Consider the following 25,008-nt stretch of genomic DNA (forward strand, 5'->3'; position numbering starts at 1 on the left):
CTGGAGGGCGCCGGCAGGGGGCAGTACTGATTTTATAATCCAGTCCTCTGTAGGAAAGGTTTAAGGGGCGGGGCTACCAGCGGAACTGTGAACGCGACGTGGGCATTCAGTGGAGCTGTTCGGCTTTCAGTGAGCGGCTCCGTTTGTCAGGTACACCATGGTGCTGTTAGAAAACGACGCGGTAAGAATAACCTGAATCTCATTTTTTAAAAATATAGTTAATTTTGTGTTAATTATAATTTTATATGTTTATTTAACACTAGGAAGTCCAGTGCGGAGTGCACTGAAAGCTCAGCTGAGTTAGCAGTAAGCTAGCTGTCCGCTTAGCGTTAATGCGCTCCAGTGGTTTCATTTCAGCTTAATATAAATACTCTTTCTTCATCTCACACACACACACACACACACACACACACAGCTCAGAGATTTAACCTTACTTTAACCTTCTCTTTACCGTGTTTGCGCTACTTAATCAACTTCTCTAGGTGCTCGAGGTTTGAGTATATGAATAAACAGATTTTGAATAAACACCTACATTCACTGTCCAATTTAATAGGAACACCTACACAGGCAAGAGCTTCAGTTAATATTCACATTAAACACCAGAATGGGGAAAACGTATGATCTTTGTGCCATGGTTTGTTGGTGCCATATGGGCTGGTTTGAGTATTTCAGAATGACCAGACTGGTCTGAGCTGCCAGGAAGTCTATAGTAACTCAAATAATCACTCTTTACCACTGTGGTGAGCAGAAAAGCATCTCAGAAACATCACACCTTGAGGTGGATGTCCTACAACAGCAGGAGACCACATCGGGTTCCACTCCTGGACAGTTGAAGAGTGGAAAAAGACCAGGTGACTTTGTTTTTTTTCTCCCCCTAATCTTCAGCTGTCCAGTTTCAGTGAGTTTGTGCCCATGATCACCTCAGATTCTCGTTCTTGACTGACAGGAGTGGAACGTGATGTGGTCTTCTGCTGTTGTAGCCCATCCACCTCAAGGTGTGATGTTTCCGAGATGCTTTTCTGCTCACCACGGTTGTAAAGCGTGATTATTTGAGTTACTGTATCCTTCCTCAAACCAATCGGGCCATTTTCCTGTGACGTCTCTTATCAACAAGGCGTTTCCACCTACAGAAATGTCGCTCGTTCTGTGTTTTCTGCTTTTCGTACCATTCTGTGTAAACTCGAGACTGTTTCGTGTGTGTGTGTGTGTGCGCAATTCCCAGGAGATCAGCAGTTTCTGAAATACTCAAACCAGCCCATCTGGAACTAACATTTATGCCACAATCAAAGTCGCAGAGTTCACAATTTTTTTTCTTCTTCTTCTTTCTGATGTTTGATTTGATCTGAAGGTCTTGACCTGTATCTGCATAATTTTACACAGTGTGCTGCTGCCGCATGATTGACTGGAAACCAAAAGAATAAATCCCTGATTCTGTTTTTATTTCTTATAAAAAATACTTAATGAAATAAAGTTTTCCATCAAAGCTTTATATCATTAGTATTTGTGACTGTCAAAGACCAAAAAATAAATCTGTGCAGTGTTGCTTAGGCAAAAATATATAGTTAGTTTAGTTTTGTTCTGCTGTGAGTTTGATAGCTGCTGTGTATGCATTGTGGCAGTTGAGTTGTGTAGCATTTGAGCCGTTATTTACTATGACTTGGCGTTATTCTGATGCTCTGTCTCTTGGCTCTCCTGCAGTTTCTCACTGAACTCACACGCCTCTTCCAGAAGTGCAGGACCAGCGGCAGTGTGGTGATCACCTTAAAGAAATGTAAGTGCGAAAAACTGACGAGTTTTGCCTCCATCCTCTCGTCTCCAGGTCCGAGCCGAAGATGGCGCCGTATGACGGATGTGTCAGGGTGAATGTGGGGCAAATATTACAACTAAAATGATGCAAAAACCATTCAGAAGAGATGCACAGGGGTCAGGGTTACATTCATGCACACTCCTTAACACAATTTAGGTAGTGTGAGGCACTTTAGTGTAGCCAGTCCACCGGCCAGCATGTTTTTAGGAGAAAACTCGCACAGACCGGAACCCAAACTCAGGACTGAACCAGAGACCCTGGAGCTGTGAATCAGCAACGATACCTACTGCACCACTGCGCCACTCGGGCGTGCAATTTATTGGAGATTATTTATTTTACATATCAGTTTAGAAGCGTGCATCTTCGTTTCTATATTTGTGGGGGGTTTTCCCACCATTAAGAGTACACACATTTAAAAAAAAAATGTAATATTTTGATACGTGTTATACAGATATATTCCACAGATATATCCGTGGAAAAACACCACACTAAATTACATTAATTTGTCTCTATTGTGTCCTAAAGGTATGCAAGCATTCGCTTTCAAATAAACGTATAGGCCGCGATGTGTCTGTTGGTTTTGAGGCCATTTAGGAATCAGTCAGACGGTGCTCTTGTGTTCCTCACAAAATGAACCGGTTTAATACACAGACCAAGACGTCAGTAAGCAAATCTATAATCATCAGACTTCTCCATCTGTTTATTTTCAGACGACGGGAGGACAAAGCCAGTGCCGAGGAAAGGCCATCCAGAGACATTTGACCCAGCTGACAATAAATGTCTCATCAGGGCATCAGATGGCAAGAAGAAAATTAGCACAGTGGTGAGTTTAACTGAGGTTGAAACCCTAAATTAGTGCACATTAATCACATGGTGTGAAAGAGATGGGAAAGGGAACTGTGTGCATGCTTATGCAAGATTGAACGGCGACTGATGTTATTGATTTATTTAATATATAACATGCGTTTTAGACACGTCTCTTTATTTATTTATTTTTTCCAGGTCAGCACTAAAGAAGTAATAAAATTTCAGATGGTAAGTATTTCCTCATGTTTCAGGTTTCCCATTGGTTTGCTTCCATGTTAAGAGATAATAGATGGGTTTTTGGTGCTTGACGTCTGAGTCATGGCCTTCACGTGTTTAAAATCCAACTCTAAGGAGAAAATACAGAGGGGCTATAAGTCATGTATGCTCCATCCAATATTTGGAAAATGTTTTGTCTCTGTCTCTTCTCCTGTGATTGATCTAACTAAGATTACGGTGGAAATCTAAGAATTCTAATGGGTTTTATTTTATTCGGTAATGACGAACTACAAACATGTGTAGCCTACTTCACACAATATACAAAATGCAAGAATTCTTTTTAATTCTGTTTATTTATTTTTTATTTATTGCATCACTTAGCAAGCCTTTTATGCATCAATATCAAGCAACGATGTCTTTTTCTCCTTTTCCTTAATGGAAGCAAAACACACTTGTAGTATGTGGGTTGCAGTATGTTTTTATCAACTGTGTACAACAGGATTTTAAAGCAGTTTTGAGTATTGCATTTGAAAACAGAAATCCAATCAAGCTGACTAATATGCGACTAATACGTATTACATTTGGTTATAATGTTACTCAGTCAGACTCTTAAAAAGCTTGCTCTCTTTTGGTTTGTTTTTTTTTTTTTTTTCTTGCTCAGGCGTACTCCAATTTATTGAGAGCACACATGGATGGCTTGAAGAAGAAAGACAAGAAGAGTAAAAGCAAGAAGACTAAAGCTACACAGTGATTTAAAAAAAAAATATCAAGGAGAGAGAGAGAGGAGCTGTTTATTCAGAAAGACCACCTTCAGTGACCTCCAGTACTCACCTGTGTCCTGACCTCAACAACCTTTCCTTCACGCTGTTGCTGTGTGGCACTCTACAGCCACCGGAGGAGTGGAGGTCGTTTTCTCTGCCCGAATATTATCTTGACATCTTCCTTGTTCGAAACTGTTCGGTTGGTCGAGATTTTTGCTACAATCATCGGGTATAATTTGGTGGTGCCATATTTTTTTTTTTTTTTTTTTTCTTCTCAATTTTTAAATGCATCGTAAAAGATTGCCCAGTCTCTGCTCCTTATGATGGAAGTTCACCATGATTGTCCAGGATTTACATCCATTAGTGTACAGATTTGTTTTTGACTTCAGAGGAGTATATACATTTTTTTAATTCTGAAAGATACTTCTATGTTTATTACTTGAGTCCACCATAGTTATTTTGTCCCAATCAATGTTCGTGCCTTTATGACACACTTTTTTTTTTTTCCCCCATCTCCCCCCTCCCTTCCATGCATTTTGGCACAAAACCATGCAGCACAGTGGATTTCTAGGTTTAGAGTTATTGTTTCACTTGTTGGCCCAAACAGTGCAATGAGCAAGTATCACAATGTTTAGATGAGCGGTTAACTTATTCTGAGTTCGAAATAAACAGTGTCCCAGTCCAGCACTGGCTGAGGCTTTTTCTGTGTAATACTTGTCAGGCTAATTTACCCTTCAGTAGGGCCTGTTTTTGTTTAACTTGTTTTGCTGTTATCACTGCCCAGAACAGAAGTTTTTCTTATTTGATATTCAAAGAAATATTAAGCAATGTAAAATCAGTAAATTACACCACTATATACACAACTAAGGAACATAAAACAAGAAAACTAAAGCTGAAGTTTTAAAGCGCTGTGTTTCGCTTGTCGGGCCGCTCTCTGCTCGAGCCGACTGTGTTGTTTCGCTTGGCTTCCTCTTCCTCTTCGTTGTAACCCTGTCGCATCAGCCAAGTCACGTACTGGAACAGAGTCTGGAAAGCAGATACAAGAAAATGACCTCTGTACCTGGTGCATATTCTTCAGTTCAGTGGTAATAATCACTTCTATTTTTTACATGATGTTCAAAATTACTGAAGCTGTAGACAGATGAACAGTGAAGTCCAGAACTCTCTGGACATTGACAGATTATTTAAGCTGCCTAACACAGTTCACCTGGTTTGCATGTACAGTGCTGTGAAAAAGTATTTGCCCCTTATTTTGTTTGTGTATACCTCCATAGTAAATTGTTTCCGAAATTAAAACAAAATCTAAGGTAAAACAAAGGTAACCTGAGGAAGTCCTAGAAGAAAATTAAAGACTGATCTCCAGTTATCAGGAGTGTTTGGTTGCAGTTTTTGATGCTAAAGTCGGCACAAGCAGAATTTAAGTTTAAGGGGGCAATTAGTTTTTCACATGGGTGATGGGTATTTGACAACTTTTTTTTTTTTTTTTTTTTTTTTGCTTCATTAAAAAAAAAAATTTGTGTATTGTGTTTACTCAGGTTGCCTTTTTGTTATGTTGTATTTATTTTGAAGATCTAAAACTATTCAGCATGAGAGATACACAAGAAGTCAGGAGCACTCTTTCACAGCACTGCAACTACCCTCCAATTAAAACTGAAAGTCTGCACTTAGAGCTCATATTCATTTAATGACTATAACCTGTGGTAGATGGCTAAAATTGTCAATAACCCAATACTTATGGATCTGACTGTGTCACACACAATGCATTTGTATGATGCTCAGTGATTGGCCCTTTGGACCAATTATCATACACCTTTCCCACATTTTGTAGCGTTATGACCTGTAACTGAAATGAACTATGAATTTTACCATTTAATTTACACAATAAACCAAACAGTTGAAGGAAATATATTTTATTGTGACACAGAGGTTAATTAAAGGAAGAATTTGCTGGTTTCCCAAGCTTTCAGTCCCCTGCTTCTCTACTTGATTAAAAACCACCTTTGGTTGTAATTACAGCTGCAATTCTTAACAGCTTTGCAAATCTGGTTATTATAATTATTTTTATTTTTTTGCCCATTCTTGGCAAACTTAGTCAGACTCAGTCAGATTGGATGGAGATCATCTGCTGTTCAGCAGTTTTCAGAGTCTTGCCACAGATTCTCACTCAGATTGATTTCTGGTGTTTGACTAGTTCGTTCAGGTTCTTGGTATTGAACCATTCCACTGTAGCTTTGGCAGCATGCTAAGAGTCATCATTATCCTGCTGGAAGGTGAATTTGTAACCCAGTGTGAAGTCTTTTGCAGACTAGAACAGGTTTTCTTCTAGGATTGCCCTGTATTTGTTTCCGTTCATCTTACTGTTTCCCTGTTGCTGCTGATGAGAAGCATCCTCACATGATGCTACCACTGCCATGTTTCACTTTTGAGCAGTGTTCTGATGGTGATAAGCAGTATTGGGTTTCTGCCAAACGTAGTGCTTTGTGCCAAGACCAAAAAGTTTTGGTCCAGCTCTGTGGAGTGTCTGGTTTATGGTTGTCATGTGAACAGCTTCTCCCATCTGACCTGTGGATCCCTCCAGTTCTTTCTGCTTTACCCATGGTCTTTTGGTTGCTTCTGTTGGATGGCCTCCAATAGGAAGAGTTGTGGCTCTACCAAATTCTTTAATTTTTTTTTAATTAACAGATTTAATGGTACTCTGCAGGATGTTTCAATTAATTGTGTGACCTTTGATGCACCAGAACTAATTTAGAGGTTTCACAGCAACATGGTTGAATACTTTTTTTTTGTAAAAAATTTTTGCAAACTGCATTGGTTTTTCCCCGAACCTTATTTTTATGGGCTGTTTTGTGTGAAACTATTATATAATCACAATCAATTTTAGTTCCAGATTGTAATATTACAAAGAGGGAGGAGTATTTCTACAAGACAATCTTCCATTCCCTTGTAACACAAGTTAATGAGCAACTTAATTCAGAACTAATCAGATAACTTCTTGGACCTCTTTATCTGCACTCACCTTCCATGCCTTCTCTAGTTCAGGGGTCCATTTTTCTTTCAGAATTGGCCGGACTGCGCAGATGAACTCTGTTCCTACATACTGGGAACACAAACCACACTTAATCCATTCAGTCGACGCTTACCAGATTAAAAATGGCCTGTATATACCTAGCTTATTCTCATTGACACTTTTTGATAGAGAAAACTCTTAGTAAAAGCGGGACACCTGCTGGTCACAGGCAGAAGTACAAAAGTCAATTTTATTCTCTCACCCCGTAGTATTTAGGAGGTGCGTAGTAGCGGTAGTGGCTTCTCCCAAGCTCAACAGCCAGCGAGTCCAGCCGCTCTAACTGATCAAGCCTGGCCACACTCTTCTCAATGAAAGACATCACTCTGTTCAAAAAAGACAAAACAAAATACAACCTGTTGGCTAGAGAAAATTATATGCCACAGCATAGGTTCCTGGAGTACCTTCCTTCACATTTTAGTGTTTTCCCCGCTTTAACGAACCCACTTTGAGTGAGGAATAATGATATTCACATATACAGTAAAGCACAGTGAAATTATTTTCTTCGCATACCCAAGCCTGTCAGGAAGTTGGGGTCAACCATGATACAGCACCCCAGGAGCAGAGAGGTTAAGGGCCTTGTTCAAGGGCCCAACAGTGGCAGCTTGGCAGTGCTGGGCTTGAACCCCCGACCTTCCGCTCAGTAACCCAGAGCCTTAACCGCTAAGCTACCCCTGCCTTTTCAGAATGGGGGCCTTAATACAAACACAATTTGACACCGTTACAGTCGTGTTCATGGTGCAGTGAGTAGGTTTAAACTGCGACTGGACTGGAAACAGAGCTGGCACCTTAGCAACCCTGCTCATCTACACGCACACTGGAGATAGTCGAGTGTTAGTGCCTAATTATTGAGACACAAATAATAGGTATAATAGCCACGTTCACCGTTGGCCGTGTGGTATTTTCACGCAATGTCCATGAGTGAGGTTGAAGAGCCACTCGTCACTTGCGCACAGGGATCCTGCTCACTCTCCTCTCAGCAGCACCAGTAGGACACATGATATAAATGGCTCTTAAGAATGCAACCAAGTGATGCAATCTGCTGCTGATGGAGAGGAGACAGAACCGTTTGCATCAGTAGCCATTTGGCATATCGATTTGAGTTTCTTGCACTTTAATGGTGAATCATCAGCCACTCACTGTTAATTACTGTTCATTTCAAATAGTTTACTCGGATACAATCTCCAAGGTTCAGGGCCCCATTGTTATCAACAGTTGATTGATGTGAAATGGAATTCTCACAGCCTGTACGCACCACACCGAGGACAAGACACAACAGTAATAAAAGTCTAATGACAGGTTCCTCGTGCCTGTTATTTAAAGCCATTTGCCATCCTCCGGAGTTCTGGGAAGTGTCTGTAGCTCTGGTGTGCAGATGAAGGCATTAAAGGTAATTTCTTTGACACTAACCTGTAATAAGTTACAGAGTACTTCCGTCCTACAAAGAAATTGAATTTCATTTAAGGACTCTCTTAGCATTTGAAAACATTATAAAACTATTATATGTAGGAGTTCTGGGATATGCCAGAGAGCCATGTTCTAGTTTGCACACTACAGATCTAAAATTTGTTATATATTACATTTGTACTGTAAATTACATTACATCATAATGTCATAATATGATGATTAGTTCTTTCAGTGCATTTCTGTACTAATATGTATTTAAATACAGCGGATAGAAAAAGGCTACACACCCCTGTTAAAATTGCAGGGTTTTGTGATGCAAAAAACAACAACAGTGTTTCTATATCCACTGTGTGTGTCCTTTACAGTCAGACCTCTGACATACTAAACCATACCACAGTGTGGCGGTCCAGATTAATTAGCACGATTAAATCTGCTAGGAGTGAACCATGTACAGGGTGTCCCAAAAGTCTCCATATATATATATATATATATATATATATATATATATATATATATATATATATATATATATATATATATATAGTTGCTTGTTTGCCAGCACCATGTCGGTCTCGCCGTCGTCAGTGGATGGTCGTGAACGTCTACTTCTCGGTCGGTCTGTGACACTTCCAGTCTTTTTAAATTTGTTAATAAGTTTGGCAACAGTGTCGTGTGTGATGTGCTCGCCATGTTTCCTGTTTAAGTCCATCGCGACCTTGCAGCTTCCCAATACAACCATGAGAATGATTTTAATCTGTTCTTTTTTTGTCAAAGGCATTCTTAAAAGCTATATATATATATATATATATATATATATATATATATATATATATATATATATATATATATATATATATATATATATATATATATATATTAGAATATAAACAAAGTATGAAATTTGGAAGATGTTTTACTAATAAGTGTTAATTTCCCCTATGTATGGAGACTTTTGGGACACCCTATACAATCACATCACATCAGCCTGGATCCAAATCTGGGGTTTAGTGACACTGCACATGTACTCCCATGTATAAATAAAGATATTTAGGTTATCCTAAATATAGGTAAAACTTTGTCAATGAACTTTGTCATTGTACTAGATCAGTGGTTATGCTTCTGACCTTAGTGACTGGGGAAGTTTGTGAGTCCCAGAGAGAGCCACTGCTGGGCTCTTAAAGGTGAAGCGAACGTCTATACAAAACTACATTTAAGCAGATTTAAGTTGTTTTGGATTTTTTTTTTTTAATAAAAAAAAGCACCTGTCTAGTGAATAAATGCTCATTTGAAAGATGATTTTCTAAGAGTGTGCACTCATACTTTATTCAGCTCAGTTTCAGTGTTACATTTACTCTTCCGTGGTTTAGCTGCTTTTCTCATAGCAAGCCTGTTCCTCATTCTAGCAACCCTGTTCTAACTGTTAATATTTAGTTACTTGACAGTGCTGTAAATATTTCACTTCTGGATTTTTGGACTACTAGGAAGCTGGGAAGGGGAGAGTAGGCAAGAGGTTCCTTTCAAACAGAGCACTGACCGGAGACCATGGGCTCGCAGCTCCTTGCTAGTGCGCAGCCTTTCCAGGTCCTCGACATCACGGAACAGGAAGAAGACATCTTTGCACTCTGGATGAGTCTCGAACAACCTGTTGCCAAGACAACAAAACAGATTCCAGGAACACGTATGATATATGAGGCACTGGACCTCAGGGAGCCCTCTCACTTACAATGAAGGAAAATAATTGTTTGGACATTTTTCTTTTTGTTATTTAATATTCTTCCAGTGCATATATCCACTTCATATCATGTCTTTTAACGGTGTACTTAAATATGAACAAAAAAGTATGTATTTATAAGCATTTATAAACAAAGATATTTTTAAAAAACTACATTGGGAGGGAAAAAGTATTCAGACACTATATTACAATTAAATATACAGTATATAAAATTCTAGATATAAAGTTCTAGATATAAATACTGCAAAACAATGTTCTCATGTTTTGAACCTGGTGTCATTAGAAAAGTATTGCCACTGGTCGGGAAGATTTCACACAAGAAGTAGCAATCATGATGAAGGTTAAGGAGCTGTCTTAAGTTCTCATGGCCAACATTATTAAACAACACTTCAATGGAAAATGCTACAGAGCCATAGCAAAGACTTTAAACATCCTTGCTGGTATAACTGGCTTGATAATATGCAGTTGGAAAGTTCATAGAACCACAACTGGTCCTCCCAGGCCAGGTAAACCCTAATGATAAAGAAGGTAAGAGAGAAGTCAGCAGTCACTCAAAAAGAGTTGCAGGATGACCTGAAAGAAGCAGGACCAACACTTGCACAGAGAACAATAAGCAACGAACTACAGTGCAATCATTCCCATTCCTACAGTGCTGTGAAAGTGTTTCATTTATTCTGTTGTTGTGTACATCTCATACTAAATAGTTCTAGACCTTCAAACAGAATACAACATAAAACAAAGGAAACCTCAGTAAACAAACAACAGTTTTTATTATTTTTTTATTGAAGCAAAAAAGTTATCCAACACCTACCACCCATGTGAAAAACTAACTGTCCCCTTAAAATCTGGTTGTGCCAGCTTTAGCAGCAATAACTGCAACCAAACGCTTCCGATAACTGGTGGTCATTCTTTCACTTACTTCTAGGACAGGGGTGTCCAATCTTATCCGGAAAGGGCCGGTGTGGGTGCAGGTTTTCATTCCAACCAATCAGGAGCCACACCTGATTCCAGCTGTTTAATCAGTTGATCTTGGCTTTCAATAGACTCAGGTGTGGCTTCTGATTGGTTGGAATGAAACCCTGCACCCACACCGGCCCTTTCCGGATAAGATTGGACACTCCTGTTCTAGGACTAGGACTTACTTCTATGCTTTGGATCATTGTCTTGCTGCATAATCCAGTTGCGCTTGAGTTTCAACTAACGGACTGAAAATCAGAATGGGGCAAATACTTTTTCACAGCAATGTACCCTCAACACAAAAGTCCTCTGCTTTTTAAAACAAAAAAAGTGTTTTGATTATTATTGAGGTGCAGAAATGTGCATATTAGGCAAATTATCAGAAATGTGAGTGGGTAGAGCTAAATGGTCTAAAAGGCAACTGCTTCGAATGTAAGGAAACTAAAAAGAAGCTTCATTATACCCCTTAAAAACAAGCATATCTTTTGTAAAATAGGTGTAAAAGCATGAAAAGAATCCCTCAGAGGCCAAGTTGAGTGAGACTGTATGAATTATTATGGGGACCTCAGGTTTGATGAAAATAGCTCAATGTTTGCCCTGTCAAATTCCTGCTGAAAGCTTATTGGCTGATCTGGGGATACGATTTTAACAAGACAATGACCCCAAACATAAAGCCAAAATAACTCAAAAAGGCTTTGCACTGCCTAGCCAATCTCTTGGCTTGAATGCCATTGAGAATTTATTTAGGAGTTTGAAATTGTGAAACTCGTAACCTTGAGCATCTGAAGACAATTTGCCAAGAGGAACGGGCCAAAATTCAACCACTATGCTGTACAAAGCGAATTACGTTTTACCATAGATGTCTCAACGGCTTTACAACAGAGTACTAATGTTGGTAATTTGTGATATCTGAATACTTTTTTTTCCCTATAACGTTTTTTCCTCCCAGTTTTGGTTTATATGTTCAGAGTCAAAAGACATAATGTGTGTAAATATGTATATACTGCACTCAAAATATATTAAACACCAAAAACATAAGTGTCAGAATTCTTATTTCCTGTCACTGTAGGCACTATTTGTCTGCTTTGAATTTACGTATACAGCTATGTACAACTACCAAGTGAACTACCGAGTGTTATTGATTATATCCAGACAACACAGACAAATTATTGGCCCTCATCATGAAAATGAGCAACAATGAACAGCTCACGCGATGATATTTAATTGTTTAATGAGTTTTAATGTAAGAGGATAATGTATAGCTTTATTTTTGTGAATTAACAAAAAGTTTTATGTTTAAAACAATTTTGTAAGTAGTGCATTTTATTTTTTATTTTTTTGCAATACCCTAAAAGGTTAAACAACAAAACAGAACACCATAACATCCATAAGAATATGCTAGTCCTGAATCACTTGTGGTGGGATGTTGGATCATCTTCCAGTTCTTTGAGGGATGAGGGAGGTGTATATCTGCTTTGTAGTCTGTGCTCCAGAACATCCCACAAAGATTTACTGATGTTTAAATTTGGTGACTGCGGAGGTCATGGAAGACCTCATCCTGGTGTTTATCAAACCACTAGAATAATTTATTTATTTTTATGTATTGGGACATTAGATCCCATTTGGATTGCTTTACGTGGTTATATAACAGCCAGCAAACAAGGCAATTCCAGTAATAATCAATTCTACAGATGCCTGTCCATGCCATTATGAGTCCCCAAGCGTACCTAACAGTTGGCAGTAGACATTGTGGTTTTAAAGCATCCTTTGGCTTTTCCAAACACAAATCCATCCTGTTGTTGGAACTATACTGAAATTGACTCATCAGACCATAATAATGTTTCCATTGCTCAGGGGTCCATGTTTTGTGCTGCTCACACAACCTTCACATATATTCGGTCATTGACCTTTGATATGAAATGTTACCTAATGGCAGCCTCGTTATGAATTCCAGCCTTGTCACAGAGGAGCTCATTCACTTATGTGGTTGTTTTTGTGTGTACAGGATAGTTGCTACGGGCGCTAAAAGTAAAGTGTCCCTGTCAATGAGCTTCGACTGCAACCACTGTTCCTCTTTGTTAATGCTGTTTGTCCATGTTGAGACTGTTACTCATGAAACGTTAAATAATTTCCAGTTTTTGTGACTGATGAACCTGCAAGTTGGGCACGAGCTACTTGACCTCACTGACATGTGAGGCAACTATGAGAGATGCAAAGTGCTAATCCTCAAGTCTCTTCACATGTGCTGCTGTGCTTGTAACTGTGAATTAATGAATTTAAAGTCAGTGTCCTGCTCTCCCCTCGAGAGACTCTGCCTTTTCCTATAATGCTGAAGAACACTAGGAGAATGTTGGACTATTTTCTCAATACAAAAACATTTCACACTTCTTTATATTCTTGCCCCACATTTTACAGCGGGTGCGGGGGCTTGTATTCCTTGTATGAACAGGACATTGCTCTTCTCTCTCTCTTTTCCCCACAAATATGATGATGATTGATGCCTACAACACAATTTCAATTGTAGTTCCAGTGATAAAAAAACGAAAAAAGATCTGGTTAAAAAAAATTGGATTTGAGGGATAGCATGATGAATAAATCTGTATTTATAACTTACTCTCTGAAACTAATGTGCAAAATGGCAGTCGAAGTAGAGCGAAATAGAGCCAGATTTCTATGCAGTAGCTATTTGGAAGCAAGTGGTGAATCCAATCCCGTGTAATCAGTGAAGAAAACAAATGTCACAAGGTTTTATTGAACATTTTACTGACAGAGGTTCAACTGATTGTAATGCTCTATGCCAAATGGATATAAATATATCCAAAAATATAATCTGCTAAAGTATTATAATCAGTCTGTGCAGGATTTCAGTTTTATTGTGATTGTTGTGGCCAAAAATGCTTGATTTTGCTGCAGCTTTTTTCAAAAGTTTTTAAGAGTTTTTGTGCTTTTTTTTTTTTTTGCAGAAAATTACTTGATTACAGCTAAAAGGTCTCATATACCAACAAACATGACTGCAAAGGACTGTGCAAAACAATTTCGTGCTATTGTGATTCCGCCAATTCATTCACGCACGTGAATCGAAGAAGGATTTGGCTGAATGTGCATTGTGATGACGTCACATGGTGCGTCTTTCCCCAGATCTGCGGAAATTCTGTGGTAATTTTGAAAAATTGCAAGCTCCTGCGAATATTGTGGCTTTTCCTTGATTTTGCATTCATTTCTGCTTTCGCGAAATTGCTAAATCCTGGAGGGCCTGTATAATACCTATAATGTACCTACATATTTTTATTACTATGGTTATTGACTGCATTTTTACATAGCATATATGATGAAATACTATTCATTAAGTATAAAATAGCAAACCTTAGAAGCATACAAATAATCGGTGATCAATGTAACATGCAAGAAAATGTCACGCTTGCTATTTTCACAATCCAATCTCTGGAGCCTATCCATTGTAAAACATTATCTTGTTTTTTTTTTTTTTTTTTTTTTTTTTTTTTGAACAGACAAATCAGCAGGTGTGGGATTGGGCTAATTCAACTAAAGATTCAAGGGATTTGAGTTTCTTGAAACAGATTCCAGAAGATGCATTTTGTGTACTGCCTTCCAGACAGGTCTTCCAAAAAATCTTTCTTTTTTTTCTTCCTTTTTTTCAAGGATGACAAATATTGACACTAATAGATTATTTCTCTCAAAACCATACGTGGCAAAATTTACTCAAAAATGAGAACAATTATGACTGAAATGATTGTCAGTTGTAGGAAATTTAATTATGTGTAATGTTATAGTCTTTACTGCACATTCTCTTGAACATCACCATTAATTCTGGAGTTGACTGTAGGCCATACTCATAATTACATATACAGAATTTTTATTAAAGCATTCTAGACCCAACTGTGACAAAGGCCTCATCTGCAATGAATCCCGGCAGCAACAACATTGATAATTTTCAAAAAGCTATCTTACACACTCAGGTCCCTTAATAATATTTTTTAAAAGACCCCAAGTACTAGTGTCATATTACATTCACACAGAATATATTACTCCCAGAATGGAGAATATAATTAAAAAGCTGGTTGGATACAACAGGGATTAATTTTTGAGAAAATTATATTTCAAACCATTTCTAATGTTGAATGTTCCCTAAAGGTATTGACAGGCATGCTTAGTAATTAAACATTCATAAACAATACACACAAAACAGTGTCTCTTATCTGCCAGTTACGGCAAATGTATTGGCAATTCTAGCTATTAGAGAGAAATATTAGCACAGAAAACATCAATCTCGATCAATATTAAAAAACTGATTTTAAAAAATGTGGTGCTCTAAGAACAGAGGGAACTCTATGGCAGAAAACAGTTCTCCAAGACATTAAATTCATGTGCGTGTGCTTTTCTGAGGTCTTGAATTTCAGCTGGATGTTTCTGTGTCGTACTTGGGAAGAGCCTGAGATTTGGGATGGTGTGATCCAAAATCCTTTGCCATGATGTGGAGGATGCTATGCAAATCTGATTGCTTGGGAGGAAAACTGCTTAGGGGGAGAACTTGGAACTTGGTGTTGGGAACAACTGTGTTTGAGGTGCCAATGTTTTGAATCAGAGAGCAAGTCAGCTATAGCTACCTGGAATATACAAGACTCTGAGGATGCTGTACTGAATACCAAGAAAGATGACAAAGAAATGGCACAAGGGGAGAGATTGATGGAGCAGTTTTTTCCTATTACATCAGTTCACATTTGGTTGACTCCAAAGTGCAGCTATGATGAAAGAGTCTGGCTCACAGAGAGGACCACTGTAGAAACCACTGAAACAAACAAACAAACAGCTCACAATGTTTGTTCAAGTGGTATCAGAGGAGAAGCCGGCCCTAAAGTTACATTAGGCAGACTTTATTCAGTTTTGGAGGGGGGACTGATAGAGCAAGTGAACTATGAAATCAGGGTGCCTAGGTGGGGAAGACATTTGAGTTTAGGGCATCAGGGAGTTGACAAAGTCAGAACTGCAAGAATGATGAGGTTGAACTTAGCTTGATCAAGGGAAGTTTGAAAGGAGGCAGTTTCCAGATGGATGCAAGGAATTCAAGAGAGGAACAGGATATGGTGATGCAAAAAGAAACTAATGAAGCAGAGAGATGGGCGTAAAAGGAAATGAAGGAGACAATGTCGGACTCAGAAGTCCCTAAAAGTACAGGAAGCATCAGCGTGTAAAGGAAGATGAGAGAAATATGGCAAATCAAGCAAGAAGCTCAAGTGTTAGTATCAGACAATAATGTGGTCAGAAAAGTAGGAATGATGCACAGCTAGGTGAACAGAAATTTGAGCAAATATGACTAGTGCCAGAAAAAGAGACTATTCGTTCTATTTTTTTAATATATATATATTTTGACAATCACAGGGCATCTTTGTAGATATCCATACTTTAGGAAGGCAAGGAAAACCTAGAATGGAGCTTAAAGGACTAAGAAACTACTGTGTTGTTTCAAGACCCATTAGGTGACCTGCTCTGTCCATCAATGGGAATCAAAATTTGTTTATATATGAGAATGACTAGAATACCAATATATACCATACATACCAATATACTAGATAATCATTAACCACTGACTGTTGAACTATAACAAACCTGTCTCTTTTAGCTACAGTGTAATCAAAAAAATTAAATAAAATGGGAGCAGGAGCTTTAAGTCTTAAATAATTATGGTGCTACAATTGTAATGTTTTTGAACCTACACCTGCTATTCTGTGTCCCATCAATTCTTTATTAGTTCACGTTTTCAAAAACACAGGTTCATAACAACAATTCATTTTACTGTATTTATAAGACATTGATTTCTTTCCGAATTAACCAGATATTACCATATCAAAGCACACTGGGTTTAGTTTGTACATAGTAAAGATTCCATGTATCTTTACACGCCTGTGATGCCTAGCTGGGCCGGACCAAAGAAAAATCAGTTTAGTAGACCAATAACACATCAACAGTTCTATTTAAAAGTGTTCATTTTTTAAATTTTTTTTTGGGGGGTGGTATTTTGCAAGTGTTCACCCCCTTGGACTTTTCCACATTTTGTAGTGAGAAGATTTATCAAGCCGGTCGTGAGCTTTAAGGATCTTTTCACAAGTTATGGGAAGAGATTTTTTTTTTTTTTTTTTTTGCATCTACTGTACATGAGCTAAACTAAGTACACCATCCACAAGTGTATACTACAATGTATTCTGGTCACACTATCTCCCTTTCCTGTTATGCTATAATGACCCTTCTTTGACATATATACGTAAGCATGTGTAAGCTGCAGCAGGGCAGTGTCAAGTGAAACCTTTCCATGGAGCAAAGCACTGTTTAATAGCCATGGAAAGCTTTGACTGGATGAGAAATGTCTGGATTTCAGTCTACTTCATTATAATATAAGACATACATGTGTATATTTCTGTACGAGCAGTTCAGATACCATAAGCCAGAGATGGAAACTGGAGTCTGCGACTTGGACTCGAGTCGCACTTAAGTCGCCAAAAATAAAAATACTTGCGACTTGACCTCGTGAACAACCGACTCGAGACTTGACTTGTGTTTTTCACGAGTCTCTGTCTTCAAGTCCAAGTCATTTTGGTTTGGCGTTCCCGATTACGTTCTCTCTTTACATGACTGCAAACACCACATTTTTCTATTCATTCCTCATGCATTCCTTCCCTATCAGTATGTGCTGCAGCAGCAAATATCACAATTCATCTGTAAACACACCAAGCAAGCATTATTATACGCAAGCGTGACGCATCTGAAGGTGCGTGTTTCTCACCCATTGGAAAAGTGCTGTTATATAAATGAACAACAAACTATCACAAGGTAAGACCTGGCTATAGTTATTATCTTTGTGTCATTTCATTTGAAAAGCAATAAAATCCAATGAAAATGAATCCAAAGGGAAGCTCCGGTGTTACACAGGTGTCAGGGGCTTGTTTGCAGTCCATTTTCAAGAAGTACAAATGATTCTATGTCTTTTTCATGCCCCCTCCCCCCCAGCAGAAAGTGTCTTATTACATCTTATTATCCTCATAAGGAAAAAGTAGGTCACAAAGTTTTGTAAATGTATTAAAAATGTAAAACCTTTAAATATCGCAATTACACATCTACTCAGAAAAGCATTTTTTCAATACTTTGTTGAAACACCTTGCCAGCAATCACAGCCTTAAATCTTCTTCGGTATTATGATACAAGCTTGGGACACCTGGATTTGTGGATCTCCAACCATTCCTCTTTGCAGAACTCTTTCATGTTGGATTGTGAGCACTGCTGTATTGCTGTTTTCTGGTCTCTCCAGATTCCCAGACTTGCCCCGAAGCTACTCCTGCATTGTCTTGGTTGTGTTTTGAGTCATTGCTGCTTTGAAAACTGAATCTTTGCTCTAATCTGAGGTCCTGAGTGCTCTTGAGTAGAATTTCCTTAAGCATCTTTTTGTACATCTTTTGTTCTATCCTGATACTGCCACCACCATGCTTCACCATCACATTAGAGATTGAAATAGCAAGATGTAACAAGTCCAATCGTGGTTTCATACCATAGAACCTTCTTTGTCAGGGCTCGAGAGTCCCCTAGGTACCTTTTGGCCAACAACAAGCAAACCCTGTCATGTGCATTTTAGCACCTTTCTCATACCCAAAGTTGGCATTACAATTTTGGGGAAAAACAAAATGAAAAACACAAAGAAAACATTTGGAGTAAATAAACAAAAACAAAAAAACAGACTGACTAGCAAAGTCCTTCTAAAATTATAGCATATGTAATTAAAATGCAGTGACCTTGTTGGCCTCCCACTAATAATAAACTCTGGCCACGGCCCAAAACGCTCACGCTACTAGAATGACACCAGGCACAATTGTTGCAATCACCATGCCATGGATCTGTAGTGCTGCAGAGCTGTATAAAATCCCAGACAAATTGAGCACAAGCACATCATGACACAGAAGGTCTAGCAGCCCTGAGACAACTCAGACAAATGGTGTCAAACAGCACGAAGAAGCAGAACAGTGTAGACTTCTTTGCCATCGATGAAAGCAACACACAGAAATTGGCCAGCTGTTGCACAAAATTCCAGTGGACATGGAACACCAAAGCTAGAAAACTCCTCGGCTCAAGCTCAGGCCTGAACAACAAAAAAAACAACAACAAAAAACCCACAACTTGATAATGTCTGAAAAACAACAAAAAGACAATCACAAAACATAAATACAATCATGAATGTTCTTCTGGCAGGTTCTTCTCTGTTGAGTGTTGTCAGCAAAGGAGCAGAAAACATGCTCTGAATAGGAAACAAAAACACATGATGCTTCTGCATCTTGGCTGCAGCTGGTTCTCTGTGTTTTTCTGTGAGTGGTAGAGACACTGTGTGACTTGGTTACACCCCTTTTTCCCGATGTGTTTCTGGTGCCTTGATCTGGAGCTGATCTTGATCTTGTTAAGCAATCCTTAACAATAACACCCAGTGATATTCATTCAATTATTCATCTTCAATATCTGCTTTATCCTGTGGAAAGCTGGGCGTAAGTTGTGAATACACCCTGGATGGGACAACAGTCCATCGCAACACCCTATGCACACACACATTCACACCTAAAAACAATTTAGAGTGGCTGATCTGCCTACCTCCATGTTTTCTGGAGGTGGGAGGAAACTGTTCTCCTCATGTCCATTTCTTCTGGGTTCTCCAATCAAAACTCCAAATAACCTGAGCTCAGGATCGAGTCACTGTATCACTGTGCCACCCATAGTCAATGAATTGGTATCTTCATCATTAAATCTCAATGTGGAAGTTATTGAAACTATTAAGAGTACAAGGGTGACCTTTAGGAAAATCTACAGTCTTATGAGTTACTTTGGTGCATTTAAGGTGTGTTTCAAGGCTATCTCTACCTGTCATGCTCTAACTGAAGAGGTCTCTCCGGGGTATACTATAAGATAACAAATCTTCTTTGTCTACTCAAAAGCATAAGTGGTATCTTTGTGGAATTTGCTGGTCATTTTCGATGCGGTGGACAGAACCCCAACTGAGATCCTTGAGGTATCACAAATTGAACTTGTTCAAGACTGTACTCTAGAAAATTGGAGTGTTTTCTAGGAGTTTTGAGGTTTAAAAGTTCAATTGGAAATTGAAAAAATGTGATCAGCTGTTTATGTTTGATAGAACGTTTACATGCAAATACTGGGTGGACACACAGAAATACACTTTCATAGACTGAAATCTTTAAGAGGTTTATAGAAGTGATTTGTTTAATGTTATGTCCAGCTTTTGAGGTCTTATGCACTTTAAACCCCTAAATTACGAGGTGCTTATCTATGCTTTTTCCCATGTTAGCCTTTTAATCTTAAGTGCCCTATAGCCCTTTTGCACTGTTGGTCTCCCTGCGTGGTTATCTGTTATTCTGGCAGTGTTGCACTTTTCAGGTGGTGCTTTGGCACTGGTTTGTTGGTTCAGACAGGGCCATAATATTAATGAACTAAAACCTGAAGTGTCTCATTTATCAAAGTGTGCATAGGACATGTTCTAAATCTGCGCATAAGAACCACCACAAGGCATTAGCATTCATCACATGTCTAGAATGTGTAGGATTGATCACCTTCGACTAAAGTCCTCTGCTCATACACAGCCATACCTATTTGTATAAAGAAACAACCCCAACTCACCAAATATGGTAAACAACTTCCATATTATCACAAGAAGTATCGCCATGAACAGGCTACTGAGCATTTTAAATGGAGCAGGTCAAAAGGTTAAAGAAGATGAACTTCATTTTTATTTCACTCGACTTCGTTACTGTCAGTGGTTTATTTGGCACTTGTCTAAGAAATGGTTTCTCTACTTGTGTGCAATCTATTGCCACAATAACATTTAGAAAACTTGTGTCTGCTGCTGTATTTGGAAATGTATTGTGTATTGCACATGTACTGTATGTATTGCGGCAGGAGTGATATGAATGCATGTAAGACGTGCCATTATCCAGCTTGTAGTCGGATGGGAAATGCCAGACCAAATCAAGGCACTTGACTGATGAGCCATTCACAACTCTCAGCAAAGCTGTTCGTGTGGTTCGGAAAAACATGTTCCCTGAAGAAAGCTGTGTGTGCCAAATCATCACACAAGGCATCATCCAAATCAATCTTTACATGTGCCTTTTATATTATTTTACATTTTTATCGGTGTCACCTCTCTGGACCTTGTTAGTCCGTAAGGTCGGTGATTACTGTCAATTCTATTGATATGAATGACAATGAGTAGGACAGGAGCTAATAATAATCTTTTAACTGATGACCCTTTTTTCAACTGTGCGTACGCGTAGTTTTGCATGTAAACTAGTGGTAGAAAATGAGACCCCTGGTGCTGTCATATTTGTTAGTGAGGTTAGGACCATGCTGCCACCCCCTTAGGTGCGACTACACTCACTCACTATTTCAATATTGAGAACAAGACCTCAGACCAAAGTATAACGTTTTTCTGATTTATGTAGGGGTACACAGGTGTGCAGCCCTGGGTAACTTACAATAGTGTAACCATTTGCCAGAGTTATGTTGGGTTTGTGCGATACGTCTCATTCCCCTCTTTTTGGACAATCAGGGTTACAAACATATGAGAGGTTTCTCATTTCTGAGAAATTAGTTCTTTCCTAAAAATGAACAAAGACTATTTGATCATGATTACAGATATGAGAATGGATTTTCCTTGTGGAATCTTGTTTGTCTTTGACTGTACTAATCTCAACCATGTAATGATAGTCAGTCAATCAGTCAATCAGTCTCTCTCTCTCTCTCTCTCTCTCTCTCTCTCTGCCAGATGATTGTTATCTTTCCCTCCCAGTGATTGGAATGATTTGATAAATCAAATTTGGAATAAGGACCCCCTAACTATTACTTTCAAACCACAACACCCCTAGCTTCACAAAGTTTCTCGTTATTCACTTCCATGTATCACAGTATGAATACAAAAACCAAAATGAAACACAAAGATAAAATCCATTCATTGTTTCTACATTCTGACCGTGTAAGAGTGGTATCCTTTCTTAGAAATATATTTTTCAGAACAGCTTTTCCATAATGTTGTTGTTAATAGCTGGCTGAAACACAAATACTGACAGTGTAAGAATCATATTGTTGTTGTTAATAGCTGACAGAGAGAGTGACTGTAAAAGTCACTCTCGAACATAGCAGTGCATAGTGAAATATATATATATATAAGGATTTACTTTTTAATATTAGTGGCCCGAAAGGGGCCATAGAGAGACAACAATTCAGACTTCAATTTGATTATTTAGCAATCTAAACATCGTGGAAGTTCAGAATGTAAATGAACTGAATATAATTCACCGAACAGACAATATCAAGGTAAATCATAACATTCCTCCCATGTACTCTGTTTCATGACGATACAACAAGAGAAACCCCAAGCAGTGGATTACAGCACAGTTTAATATAAGTCCATATTGGGTCCGTGCCAATAAGAAGGAAAGCTTATTTTAATATTTCAGTGATCATTCAGTGGTCTAATTTTCAGCTGACTCCCCTGGGCAGTGCAAATCTCAAACAAACACGTACACTGAGTAGTCTATATAGGTACAATGTTTCCTAGCTACAATACCAGACAGGTATGTGAAGAATAATCCTTACACTGGTGATAGGTAACGAATATACAGTATATGTATATGTATATATCACAAAATGTATCCAAAATAACTGATGCTTATACTGAAGATCTTTCCAACACACTTTGTACTGCATGACTCTATAATATAAAATTGTAGACGCGTAATGATTTATATTCACATATTATATCTGGTGTCACGCAGATGAGGGCGGAAGCTGCTATGTCTGAAAATTGCTGAAAATAAATTGCTAAAGCGTCAGTCAGTCTCAAGCTGTCCAATAATTGTAAACTTGGTTGCTTGACCATTTTTAATTTTTCAGATTTTTTTTGTGTGATTACCTCTATGTATTGGCATTGCAAAATCACCAGGGTCTCCCCCCCACTTGGTTTAAGTACAGCGACCATCTTTGTGTCATCGCACACAACAAATTTTGGTTCTACAGCTGTTTACAAGGTTAAACCTCAATATCTCGCTTCCGGATGGTCCGAACGCCTTGGAACAAAATGTGATCTCTAGAGCACATTACAAGGTACATGCAGTTACCCGCTATAAGAATTCAGACGTTGACTCGAACCCTTCCCATTATAGATTGACCCTTAAGGTGGACCCGTGAGCAATCTAAAGCATTACAATTGGACTTAAGTACTAAGTCTAAGGAACAGGAATGTGCTAAGTGTTTATATATGATCATGTGCATTGTCATGTGCTCTAGAGATCAGAATTTGTTCCAAGGAGCTAGGATCATCCTGAGCTGAGATATTGAGATTTATGTAAACAGCTGTATAACCAAAAGTTGTTTGCCATCATGTCTCAAAGATGGCCGTATTGCAATGCCAATACATAGAGGTAATCACTCAGGGGAAAATGGTCAAGCGACATGTATTGGACCCCATGAGATGGAATGACTCTGAATGGAGGCTATAAATAAAACTGAATTGAACTGAATTGAATATACAACCTCGCTGTTCCAAAACCTCCAAAACACTCCTCAGGAGAAAGCTCTTTCCAACCCCATAAAAAGTTATAAAGTGGTTTGATCTGACACTGGCATCTTTGAAATGATCATGGAAGTATCCATGGATAACAAAACTGTTTTGCCATTAAACCCAGTGTCTGAGGAATTCCTGTCAGAGAAACATCTAGAACTTACAGCAGAAAACAGGTCAGATGAATGTTTGTGTATTAGCCGACAATAACCTGTTGGGTTTGTATACATTTTATTCTTTGTTTCTTATGTGAGAACGAGCATTTTCTGAAGAACTTGTACCCTCTCACCTGACAAACACGATGATCCCAACTTTGGCAATATCCTCCTGAATAACTTTCCACGACTCCTTGATCATAGCGATGTGCTCGCTGGTGAGATGCGGCGCGTCGTCTTCACTCGCGGCTTCAGTTGTGTTCTTGGGCGCCAAACCCAACCCTGAGATAGCACAACCCATCCTGAACAACCTGTCAAAACGCTACAACACCGTTAGGAACTGCGCGGGAGGCAACTATGGCTCTTGTTTCTTTGAGTTGTACGGAATGTGCGACGAAACCGATACAGTAATCTCTACTGTACATGGACTAGCAGCAGCGCTTCATAGCTAGCCATCATCTCTCCAAACGCGCACGAGCTCTAAGGAGAAGCTGAGCAGCCTGCATCATTAGTGTGGGAGGAGTCTGGCACAATGTAAACACCAAGCAGACAACAACACTATACTTAACTGACATACTTTACTACAAGGTCCACAAATAAGTAATATAACTAATGTTTTCATAATGATGAATTTATGCATGTGTGTGATTTTGTTTAAGGATTAGTGCATATATATATATATATATATATATATATATATATATATATATATATATATATATATATATACATACATACACATACATACACACACACACACAAAATAAAAATGTAGCAAATTGCCTTATATTATAACCTATAAATTGGGTTAACTTACCCACATACATCCTTCATAATGGAAATGATCTTTATTAATACTGCAGGTCATTATATAAATTGACAGAATGAGTGAACAGATTGTTAATACTTAGCTGGTATTCATAGGTATTTATACATTTGCCTTATTCTTAGACTAATAAAAAAAAATCTAGTTATTTGATGTTAGAATTTAAATATCCATTTCACAGTGAAGATGCGCTGGGGAGGAAATAATTTAGACAATTTTACAGAACAGTTTGTTGGAACATAATTTCTTTATTGATTAATCAAGACAATGTCATGCGACATTGTTAAAAGCTCTTGAATAAGTCTTCTTCTGTTGAGCTACACATGATATTATGGAGGAGAGATAGAGATTGTTAGGTATGCTTACTATCCTGTAATGGAGATGTCAGTGATCCTGACCCTTTCTGCTCTCTGGACCTGCCTGATCCATCCTGATGCGCTACGTCTCTATAGAGCACTCATCAACTGGAGGCTATGTTCTGCCACTGAGGACGACCCCAAACAGTCCAGCCTGGAGATTGCTGATGATGGTGCCGCTTGAAATACCATGGAAATGGTTTTGGACCTCAATTTCACATGGATATTCTTGCTGTGGTTGCTGGGACTATGGTTGCTGCTATGGCCTTAGGACTGCAACTACCACATCCACTGTTCAGTAAAG

At 38.5% G+C, this 25,008-nt stretch overlaps 2 protein-coding genes across 2 annotated transcripts; one reads left to right on the top strand and one right to left on the bottom strand.

The window, feature by feature from the left end:
* Positions 1–75: 75 nt before the first annotated feature.
* srp14 (signal recognition particle 14) lies at positions 76–5,254 on the top strand. Its single transcript, XM_053633295.1, has 5 exons — positions 76–181; positions 1,699–1,771; positions 2,518–2,630; positions 2,810–2,842; positions 3,492–5,254. Exons 1-5 carry the CDS (start codon positions 158–160, stop codon positions 3,579–3,581), a joined length of 333 nt encoding a protein of 110 aa, XP_053489270.1. The 5' UTR covers positions 76–157; the 3' UTR covers positions 3,582–5,254.
* Positions 3,975–24,047, bottom strand: xgb (x globin). Its single transcript, XM_053633294.1, has 5 exons — positions 23,657–24,047; positions 9,597–9,704; positions 6,861–6,981; positions 6,608–6,688; positions 3,975–4,617 (listed from the first exon to the last, which is right to left on the bottom strand). The coding sequence occupies exons 1-5, from the start codon at positions 23,821–23,823 to the stop codon at positions 4,492–4,494; spliced, it is 603 nt and encodes a 200-aa protein (XP_053489269.1). The 5' UTR covers positions 23,824–24,047; the 3' UTR covers positions 3,975–4,491.
* Positions 24,048–25,008: the final 961 nt, after the last annotated feature.

The sequence above is a fragment of the Ictalurus furcatus genome, chromosome 9, assembly GCF_023375685.1.
Source record: "Ictalurus furcatus strain D&B chromosome 9, Billie_1.0, whole genome shotgun sequence".
Classification (NCBI taxonomy): Eukaryota; Metazoa; Chordata; class Actinopteri; order Siluriformes; family Ictaluridae; genus Ictalurus; species Ictalurus furcatus.